The sequence below is a fragment of the Theobroma cacao genome, chromosome 8 (genome assembly GCF_053813885.1).
Source record: "Theobroma cacao isolate CCN51 chromosome 8, ASM5381388v1, whole genome shotgun sequence".
Classification (NCBI taxonomy): domain Eukaryota; kingdom Viridiplantae; phylum Streptophyta; class Magnoliopsida; order Malvales; family Malvaceae; genus Theobroma; species Theobroma cacao.
Window position 1 is genome coordinate 11,028,583 of NC_142646.1, and position 11,606 is coordinate 11,040,188.

Consider the following 11,606-nt stretch of genomic DNA (forward strand, 5'->3'; position numbering starts at 1 on the left):
AATTGTCCCCTTAGAAACTATATATATAATTATAAATTATAACTTTTTTCTCAAACCATGGACTAGGATTAAACGTAATATCTGTACCATGACATAAATGACTGAACTCAATACGTACCCCAATAAGTATAATATTATAATTTATAAATATTATTGATTTTAATTCTAATCCTATAACCTCATACAAAAAATAATGTGGTGTCGAGTATACTCTCTCTCTCTCTCTCTCTCTCTCTCTCTCTATATATATATATATATATATATATATATGCAGCTGAATTGTGTATGCAATGAGTGAACAAACATATACAATCAAGATGGCAATATTTGCTTATTTAGAATTCCTGATATTACCAGTTATTATTTTGTTCTTTATTGTTCTTCGATGCTATTCCAGAAAAAACAAGGACCTTCCATGGAATTGGCCCATAATTGGAATGTTGCCGATGATATTAACCAACTGGCACCGGTTGGCTGACAGATGCACTGAAATCCTTGAAAGCAGCGGCGGCACATTTACATTGAAAGGCTTTTGGTTTGTCAACATGGATCTTATCATCACTAGCGATCCTGCGAACGTGCATCACATATTAAGCAGCAACTTCTCCATGTATCCGAAAGGGGTAGAGTGGAAGAAGCGATTTGATGTTTTTGGAAGTGGACTTATCAATTCGGATTTTGAGGAATGGAAGAATCGCAAGGTATTTTTTCGAGGCTATTTAAGCCATCAAAGGTTCCATGAACTCCTGCCAAAGATTTTTGAAGATAGCATGAAGAATAAGCTGATCCCAAGTCTGGAGCATGTCTCTAAGCAAGATATACCTGTGGACTTTGCAAGTCTACTTAAAGGGCATATATTTTATATTTCTTGCAGATTTGCTACTGGTTGTGATGCTTGTTCTAGCTTCCCTGTTAGTTTCCATGAAAATATCTTTCCAAATGCCATAGCGAATGCTTGCGAAGCCATATTTGCTCGCCATCTCTTTCCAGAGAGTATTTGGAAACTACAAAAATGGCTGGGAATCGGAAAAGAAGGGAAATTACGTGATGCTCGGATAACAATTGATAACGTGTTGGCCGAGCAAATATCGCTAAAGCGAAAAGAGATGAGCGACAGAATGGCGGAGGAGGATATAGATTTCAATGCATTGGAACTTCACTTGATCGGACACAGACTCCTTGGACCTCTATCTGTTTCTAATAGCTTAATTAGAGACAACATGCTTGCTTTGATGTTCGGTACCCAAGATACTACAAGCACAGCCCTCAGTTGGTTCTTCTGGCTTCTTTCAAGGCATCCGGCTGTTGAGAACAGAATTCGAGAAGAAATACAAGAATATTTTCCCGAAAATGGAGAAACGAAATGGCTGGCCTATGGTGCTAAAGAGTTAGATAAACTGGTTTATCTCCACGCAGCTCTGTGCGAAACCTTAAGACTATTCCCCCCAGTTCCTTTCCAGACGAGGACTCCTCTTCAAAATGACACCCTTCCTAGTGGTTATAGAGTTAATCAGGGTCAAAATATCCTGATCTGCACATATGCAATGGGGAGGATGACATCTGTGTGGGGAGAGGATTGCCGTGAATTCAATCCAGAGAGATGGATCACCCATGACGGAGGGATCAAACACGAACCAGCACACAAGTTCTTCGCATTCAATGCAGGGCCTAGGATTTGTCCTGGGAAGGATCTTGGTTTTACTCTAATGAAGGCAATTGCATCAACTATTATCCACAACTACCATGTCCAGGTAGTAGAAAACCACGTAGTGACCCCTAAATCCAGCATCATTCTGCATATGAAGCACGGTTTAATGGTTACAGTGAAGAAGAGATGGCCTTGACATTGGTCGTCTCATATACGACACTATATACGGATGCTGCGTTAGTAGCCAACTTGGCAGCCACCCAAAGATCCATGTTTTGGTTTTCTAATATCAAAAAGGTCAAATAAACAATTAAATAAATAAACAAAAAAGAGTTGCACCTTTAATTTGAAACATAGAATAAAATACTTAAGTCCAATTTTAACTTTTATTAATGCCTCAACCTTTTCGGTGTGAGGCAAAGCAAGCTTGAGCCAACTCCAAATTTGTGAGTTGATAATTTCAAATTACATGAAGATTAAATTAAAATCAGAATTTTTTTTGCATAAGAGTATTCTTAATTTCATATTATTTTTTCAAAGAGGATGCTTAAACATTTAGTGCTAATATATCCACATGGGCCCATTACTAAAAAAAACAAATATATTAATTAACAAAATAAGCATTAAAAATAAAGAAAATCAACATAAAATTCAAGTTTGATTTTGATCCAAAAGTTAATACGTAAGTATTTGATCTGCAAGGAGCAAACTAACATAATTCTGATAGATGATTAATTTTCAATTTGCTTAATGCTTAACTGGATCGCTGTTATCCAATTCACCTACCCCTTTGAGTGTAGCAAGAATAGGCCCATTCTCCGGAATGGCATTATTCGAGGCTTAACCTCCAACTTTGTGGTCAAGTCCACATGCTCTATTTAACGTAATCAGGCAACCTTATAATAAAACACTAAAAGCTTGTTTTGCCTTATATAAAAGTTATTATAAAATTCTTATAAAAAATAATAATTTTTAAGATTAAATTAAAACTCTTTGATAATATATTTGATAAAATAAATTATATAAATTTTAATTTTGATTAAAATTATCAAAAAAATATTTATATGATCTTCAATCACTTAATAAATCAAAGTGAAATAAATATATTTTAAATTTATATACAATTTCAGATGTTAAAATAAAAAAAATCTTTAAAAAAACAAAATAACCGTCAAACTTGTATAATAGTAATAATATTAAATTTTTATTGATTTACCAAGTAATCAGAATATGATATTCGAATTTTTGTTTTTTAAAAAAGAGAAAACGATGTATTGATATTAAAATTGTTTTGGTGAAAAAGAAAAAGAAACCTTCAAATAATATCTAAATGTAACTTTGAATTTTGAATTTTTTTTCTTAATCTTTATAAAAATAAAAAAATCTTAAAATTTACTATTCTGTTATTGAATCTTCTATTTTTTTCTTTTTCCTTTTAGTGGTAGGAGAGGAAAATTACAACTTGCACTGAAGACCGGTGATTTGCAAAAAAAAGAAAAGGAGAGGGAAATTGATTGAGAAAAATATATTTTTATGAAAAACTAATATATTTTTAAAAAAAGAGAATAAAAAACTCCTCTCTCGAACGTTTTTTTTTAACTCCTTTTTTTTAATTTTGTTATTTAAAAATACTACTTGTTTTTTAAGAGCTTCTTAAAAATCCAATTTGACCCAACTTCTGTTTTTAAAAGGTAGATAAATTGAAAAAAAACCAGACCAAACAGACACTAAACCTTCCATCAAACAATTAACAAGTCATTATTTCTCTATGAACAATTTAGGGTCTTGATATCTCTAAATCCTCAGCCTTGTGCTGGGAACAAACTACAGCAATAGCTAGCTAGAGTATGTGGTCAAGCACAAAGTATCTGCAATTACCTTCACACGGTTGAAATGAAACTAAAAGCCAAAGCCATTTCAATTTAGTATCACAAACAAAATTGAGGTCCACTACCAGACTGTAGACTATGCTACCATTTGCTTCTTAATTTCCTATTCCACAAAAAAATCTTGCGTGACAATATAAAGAACCAAATAAGGTGAAAGGGTATCTGGCGCTTTGTTTCTATACATGGCAAGTTATATAGATACAACAGTATGCGTGAACGAATCATGATCCAACCTTAATGTCGACACTTCAGCTAAGGATCTTCCCATTATCATAGATCAGCCTTTCTGGGCATTTTAGAGTGTTATCTGAGCAAGAAATTCTCTACTTCTATAACCCTGATACAAACATAAATGTCCATATTACTATCCAGGTGTTATTTTTTATGACACTTTGACCATCCAAATCATCAAATGCCAAATATTTCTATTAGCAAGTGATCTGGACAGAACAAAAAAAAAACACACACACACACACACACACACAACAATGACTTCCTACAAGTCCAGGGCTAAATCTCACAGGTAAAAGAGAATAGCAAAATCACCTGTTTTTAGTATCTTCACATTATTCTGTTCAGAGGAATCCTATTACCTTGATGAGGAATCCTTTGTACAGGGGATATTACTTGCGGCATTGTCATGCCAACTGAAACAATAATCTCTGCAGTAAGAAAGAAAATAGGATAATCACATAACCATGCAAAGATGAGTATAACCTACCAGCAATAAAAAATGAGACTTGAAGGATCTATTAAGGCACAACTCAACAGGTTTCCTGATTGATACTAATATATCCTTAAGTGGGGAAGAATGTTCAGTGCAATTTGTTGACACCTTTATTATTTTATTCTTTTTCGCCTCTTTCTATCACATTTCCATATATCTTGGAAATTTCAAAAATTCACATTGTAATTCATAATGAGTATTAGTCAAGTAGAAAGATAGTCATTATATAGTTATATTGCTTGAATGTTGAACACCATCATACAGTGAGGGCTTCATGTATTTTCTCAATTTAGCAAAAGTGTAAAAGGTTCAAGAAGTACACTTCTGATCTAACTGAAATGAGAGATTTTGACAATGAGTTCTACAGTCTAACAAATATTGAGCATATATATATAGTACTAGCAGCACAAATACAAAACAAATGGTTGAATTTAAAGCCGCCTACAAATTGTAACTCTTTACTGTTTTAAGAATTTACCATTTTGTTTGCCCTGTCTAGTACACCAGTGTAGCTGTCAACAAACAATGACAGTTACCGTCAAAATCTAACATTTGTTTAGTTGCCAACTTGACTTCTAAAGCACCTAGAGAAATATCATCATGTTCTTTAACTACAATCACACCATTCACAACTTTCCCAGCAAAGACAAAAAGCTAGCATTAAAAGTCTCTTAATACATAGCAAAAGAGTTGGGCAACACCAAAAAAGATTCAATGCATTGTAACGGGGAAGGCAATCAGTTATTGTAGCCATCAGTTAATGAAAATCAAAGAAGATTGAAGAGAGGATAATTGTAAAAGAAAGAGAGATATATGCCCATAATATGCTGCACCTACAAAATCTAGCATCATTATTTTTTATTCGAAACCATCATTAAAAGAATTGAATCTGTACAGAACCGACATGATATGATGCACAGAAACAGAAAGAAAATTTTTTTCCGCAAACAATGATACAAGAGACAACAAAATGCATCACACAATTATTTCAAAGAATAGACAACAGACCTATGCCTTCTCGAATAGTTAAGTTTGGCCTTAAGATCTCCTCAGAATTAACAAGAAATATGTCCCCAATGTATAGATGATTTGTTGGTACATAAACACTGCACAACTCTTCATCCCCATTATCCCTCTGGAATCAAACAGATAACCAATTATTGAATCAGAGAAGCTCAACAAGATGCAACTATAAATCACCTGACCATCTTTGCCAATGAAAACATTATCTTCCCAGATATTGCATCAGGCTTTTCCAGAAATTTAAAACTTCCACTTGCGTGGATATTGCTGACTTATGCTTTACTCTTAAGCTTAATTTCAAGAGGAAATTTGTGATCTTCCTCAATCAATCCAGAGTAAACTGATTTACAAAGGGAACCAATTCTATTTATATATTACCTAGACTTTTAGCATCCAGTGTCACATTTCTGTGTAAACTTAAAATATGGAAGAATGTGATAGCTAGCAATAATTAAATTCTGTATGAAGCCACAATCTAATCTATATAGCAGATTGGGAGGAAAGTAAGTTTCCCACTGCTGAAAAATGTCATTCTAATCTAATTACCAAATTAGGGACGAAAGCAATATTCCTATTTCAACAGAGGATTTTACTCTGTTTAAAAAGATGAAACAGAAATTAACAGCAGCAATTCACTTGATGGACAATTTACTCAAAGCAATTCCATTTACTTTGAATAGGCATCTCTCATTAGGGCTGAGCATGCAGGCGGTTGAAATCACCCAACCCACGGTTTTCAGCAGTTTCGGCCAAAAATAGTTCGGTCAATTGCCTCCAGTTGAGGAGTCGGTTGATCATGGCGGTTTGGGTGGTTGAGCAGTTCAGCCATTGATGGAGAATCCTTCACCCCAACACCGACCGAAAAACCGACCCCTATAAAGTGAAAGGCTAAGGTGTAACCATTATAACCAGGGATCAGCTGGCTTGAAAGGCAGCCAACGAAACAATTTAAAGCTGCAACTGATCAAGAACCGCATCAAGAACCCAAAGTCACCAGAGAAATCACAAACGACGACCAGGAAAAGGATCATAACAAACGCTAGTTTAGAAGCAAAGCTTAGGAGAACAAAGTCAGAAGAGATATCAAACAGTGGGCTCATTACAAGGCATGTGTTTAGGCACAAGGTCAGAAGATACAAGCTTTTGGATGAGGTTTCAAATTTAAAAAAGGACTCCAATGCTTATCTGAAAAAACGAACGTACATACAGAGATGGTTATGGTTTTGTTTTCTTGAGGGGAATTTTGCAGCTGTTAGAACCAACCAACCATGGTCAGTCACGATTTGATCGGCTTCTCCTTTGCCTTGGTCAGTGGCGGTCAGTTCCGCCACCCTGGTCAACTTGATCAGTTGTGGCTTCCTCCAAAACTGAGGCCGACCGAACCACCCGATGCTCCTCCTATCTCTCATGCTTGATATATATATATATATATTTATAAAGAATTTGGAAATAGGTATCCTGGCCTACAAATTGTACCCAATTAACAAATAACATTCAATGTGCACAAGATGGTTCTCAATAAGCTCAACCAAATTGTAAAACTATGAGACCTGATTATTTGAATTGGATAAGTATTACTTACCTGAAGGATAACAGAAGATGTGATAAAACCAAATGCATATTCACCAAGACGAGGATGACGAATAATTGCAACCTCTTTAAAAGCACTAGTGTTTTGGTCTGTGAGGAGGAAAAAGAAAAGATAAATTATCGAGTTTGATTACATCAAGCATCAACTCACTAATTCCTAAATTTATTAGTTAGGAGTACACATGGAAAACCAGCTTAGGTGAATCATCAAAGAAGGATTAGGCAAGGCAAGCCATCAGAGATTTCTACTCGCATGGTATCACTCTATTAAACAAGCTCCATTTCCGCTCGTATAAGCATTTTGAGATCTGTAAGCATAGCCAAAATTTTCTCTCAAATGCTCTTCACCCTCTACCTCTGCCCCACCCAAACCAAAAGAGCAAATTCTTCTTACCGGATCTGGTAAGAAACTAGAACCTGCCAGCTAAGCTCCAGCAATAATTTTTTAGATATTGCATTCTGTTTCATGATAACTAGTTAAAACAATCAATTTTCCTTTGTGCCAGAATTTACTTTTTCAGATCCTATGAAAACGATTAGGCTAATCTACTTCAAAAAAATTAATATATGCAAGATAAAACAGAAGTCGAATTATATTCTTAATTATCTGTAACCTTTTTAGGTTGCAAATTTACTATAACAAAAAATAAAATATCATTACTTTTAACCTGATCGTAAATAGGAAACTGTTTTACACCAAGCATCAACTCATTAATTGCTAAATTTATTAATGTCAAGAGTAAACATGGAAAACCAGATTAGGTGAATTATCAAAGAAGGATATACAAGGCAAGCCATCGAAGACTTCTACCCGCATGGTATCACTCATTAAACAAGCTCCATTTCCTCTCATATAAGCCTTTGAGATCCCTAAGCATTGCCAGTTCTTTCTCACAAAATACTCTTCACCCTCCACCTCCACTCCACCCAAAAGAAAAAGAGCATATTCCTCTTACCGGATCTTCTAAGAAACTAAAACCTGCCAGCTAAGCTCCAGCAAGCATTTTTATTTATATTGCATTCAGGTTCATAATAACAAGTTAAAGCATCTGAGCCAGAATTTACTTTTCCAGATCCTATGAAAACTTCTTGGTTAATCTACTCCAAAAAATATATGCATAAATGTAAGATAAAACAGAAGTTAAATTATAAACTTATATATCCCTAACCTTTTTAGGTTGCAAATTTACTATATATAATAAACTAAATATCATTAATTTTGAACCTGATCATAAATTGGAAACTGCACATGATAACACCACATTCTATAACAATGGAAAAAGGGCACAGTAAATAAGAAGAAACTGTTTAGAATTAGATAAAAACTAGTATTACCAGGAGAAATAGCTGTGCTAACTTGTTTGGAGGCAGAGTATATGTGCTTTACAAAGGGCATTCGTCTGATTAACCATTCCCCAAGCCAGAAAACAGTGGCACCCAGCCATGATGAAGCAAATATGCCCACAAAAAATATAAACAATAGAGATGTAATGAACCCAAGGCCTGTACCACAAGACATACAAAATTTCAGTAAGAAATGCAGCTATGAGAATGAATACAAGGCACTCAAGCTCAAGGTTAATCATAAACAGCAAGATCAGGAAAGTTTTTAAAACAGTGCAGCAGAACAGGAAACAAATGAAAAAAAAAAACAAGATTTTCAAGCATCCTTTTCCACTAAAAAACCTGACTCCATGAAGGAATTTCAAACACAACTATCTTCTAAAACTGCACTAAGATTACTATGTACCTCATCAAAACACCAATAAATCAAATCCTGTAACAACAAATGCTTCAATCTGGAATAAGGTGAGTCAATAAGGAAGCCTAAAGTATCAGACACCAATTATTGTAGCCTCTAGTATACTCCAGAAGCCCATAAGGAACTGCCACCACCACTGCAGCCGTGGCCAGAAAGGAAAGCTGCCGCGTGCCAATGAAATCACACACAGTAATGCAGAATGCAAAGAAGATAATTCTGGAATTAACTTCCTATTAAGATTTTATTTTGTTATTTTATAGTATTTTGGGGGCTTAATTATAATATCCTATAGATTTAGGGTTATATTTGGTATTCCATGCGTATATTAGGGTTTAGGATCTTTGTATGTGATTCCCTTATGCTATTAGGTTTTGGTTTTAAATCAAGTTTGTCAGTATTTTAATTGGTGTCATTGGAGTAGGAGTTGTGGTTCGTTTAGAATTAGGGTTGGTAAGAGCCTATATAGATATCAATGTACTCTTTATGCAGATATAGAATATTATGAGAAATTTTTCAGAATTATTGCCATAGTGGTTGTGTGAGGCAATCAACCTTAGCTGTAACTCCTAACTCCCAAGGAACCATAGGTGTGAACCTTAGGTCTTCTCTCTTCTTAATTGTGTGATGATATCCTGGAATCCCAGATCTGAAGCTTAAGGATCATACCTTTCTACTTCTCTGTTCTTTATTCAATTTTTCCTGTTTTCCTCAAGAATATCAGATTATAAAACTATAACCCTAGCCTACTAGCTGCTCTTCATCAAGCAGTCAAAATAAATTGGCTGAAATTACAAAGAACAGCTGTAAAGCTCAGATTTATATCTCCCTTGATCATTCATCTGCCCTTGCCCTTTTCAATGTGTCAAAGATAATTAGCAACTAACTCATTTTTAAGGAATTTTTATGAATGGATGTAACAATAATATATTTCAACTGTTATCTCTAATAATGAAAGTGGAGGATACATGTTCAGACACCAAGAACTTTGCAGAATTTCACTATCCCTGTTACCGAAACATCGTAAGTAGACCAGCCATAAGCTGATACTGGTAACCTAGAACATAATTTATATATTTCTAAATATCAACATGGAAAAAACATTCAGTTACTTTGAAACCTTACCAAATATGTCAACACCAAGCCTGGCATAGATTGGACTAAAGAAACCATCAACAAACTGAATAAACCACCATGTCACAAGAAATGTAACAGCAACTGGAAAGAGTACCACACTGTAATGTCACCACAAACAATTATACTGAGGGGAGAAAACAGTCAAAATTAAATAAGCAAACCAACAACAATTATTAAAAAAAGAAAAGAAAAACAGTTCAAAATGCTTGTTACCATCCAGTCATGAACTTCTTTGAGACCCAACTTTGTAGAACAGCATAGCAAGCCTGCCAAATGCAAGAGCTAACAACATAAGACATGCAAACGGTTTATTTCTAAAACAATAATTCAGTTAAATTCTATTCTAAATACCCAATCAAATCACATGTCTAGTGTAATGAGTGTACGCCCATGTGGAGATGCACCTACATATGGGTGTGAGTACGTTCATACCCACATCAGCCTACATGTGAGCACAAGTGCACACGTTTGTGAGAAAATCTTTTCCTTCAATGCTTCATTTGGAAACAAGAATTTGAGAGAGTGAAATTGAATTTAATTAATTTTACAACTTACAAGGATGAGTGCTGTTATTGTATAATAACTAGAAACTATTCATTATACCAAATATATGGTCTTGAAAACCCTTATTCTCATTGCAATCATGTCCTATCACATCAGCTATCGCCCAACAAATCAAGACGTGATTCGTCATTAAAATTACCACATTAGCATAAATGATTTATACTTTTCTTTTTCTTTTCTTGGGAAAACTAAAAATTTTAATGTTTATCAAATAAAGCAGGAAACTTCCTTTTCCTCCTGGCAGCATATATATATAAGCATACCAAGCTTGCTTTCCATTAATAATTTCTCAGTTCTGCTTAATCTCTACTTAAAAAAAAATTAAACTAAAGCAGAGAATTAAACACTGAATCAAAGTCCATTTCATCAATTTATAAAATGGAGTAAATTTGTTATAAACAATTGATGTTGGGACGGTTAGACATAATCACCTTTTTTTTATTTTTGGAAAATAAAAGAAAAGGAAAAGTTTTGTTAAGAGAAATACCTTGCGAGTGGAGGAACTGGGAGAGCTAGGAGGAGATTTAGGGACATCGTCCGGGTCACGACGAGCGAGTCCTTCACTCAGTGAACTCAACGTGCCTTCTTTTTCTTCGCCCATTGTTCACTTTCTTTTTTCTTTTTTCCGCTTTCTTGCTTTTATCTCAGTTGTGAGTTTTGTCAAAGTCGTCATTGTCTCTTGACTTGTTTTTCCAATGGTGGTTGTGCCATTGTTTGGCTATACGAATAACTGCCCCTCGGTTCCTAATAGGACTGGTCAATCAGGAATCGGCTCCCAGTAGCATTTTGACCCCTTGTGATTTTAGCTTTGACAAAGAATACCACGTATTCTTTTTTTTTCTTTTAACAATTAAACCCGGCCAAAGGAAAATCACTTAAGGAAAGATTAATCCCTCCTCCCTATACATAATATACTGTTTACACTTTATTATCAATTTTTTTAAAATTATTTTAAAATTTTAAATATTTTTTATTTTTTAATTATTTTTAATTAAATTTTTATATTTTTATTTTGAGACAAATAAATCTTTATAATTAACAGTTTATTAACTTCATTACTCAAAACATAACTTTTCATTTTATATCCACGTAGCATTAACTTGAAAGTTGACATTAATTTGGAAGTTGAAAATGTCATATGACCTTACAATCATACTAAATAAACATACCATGTTAATATCATAAATATCATCATTTTTCATCTCAAAACTCAAATTCAAGATTTTCATGGAATGAATATAACTATAAAGACTTATTGATGCATCACTC

At 34.1% G+C, this 11,606-nt stretch overlaps 1 protein-coding gene and 1 pseudogene across 3 annotated transcripts; one reads left to right on the forward strand and one right to left on the reverse strand.

The window, feature by feature from the left end:
* The first annotated feature begins 305 nt into the window (after positions 1-305).
* On the forward strand, positions 306-1,993 carry LOC18592656 (alkane hydroxylase MAH1 pseudogene; annotated as a pseudogene).
* Positions 1,994-3,389: 1,396 nt separating this feature from the next.
* Positions 3,390-11,051, reverse strand: LOC18592657 (protein LIKE COV 2). Of its 3 annotated transcripts, none has more exons than XM_018126289.2 (8): positions 10,825-11,051; positions 9,987-10,039; positions 9,762-9,871; positions 8,213-8,380; positions 6,870-6,967; positions 4,743-4,776; positions 4,084-4,199; positions 3,390-3,874 (listed from the first exon to the last, which is right to left on the reverse strand). In XM_018126289.2, the coding sequence occupies exons 1-7, from the start codon at positions 10,936-10,938 to the stop codon at positions 4,099-4,101; spliced, it is 678 nt and encodes a 225-aa protein (XP_017981778.2). In that variant the 5' UTR covers positions 10,939-11,051; the 3' UTR covers positions 3,390-3,874; positions 4,084-4,098. The 3 variants fall into 3 exon arrangements, with proteins under 3 accessions (XP_017981778.2, XP_007019557.3, XP_017981777.2); XM_007019495.3 differs by lacking the exon at positions 4,743-4,776 and adding an exon at positions 5,273-5,399 and having other exon boundaries at positions 10,825-11,047; XM_018126288.2 differs by lacking the exon at positions 3,390-3,874 and adding an exon at positions 5,273-5,399 and having other exon boundaries at positions 4,079-4,199; positions 10,825-11,050.
* Positions 11,052-11,606: the final 555 nt, after the last annotated feature.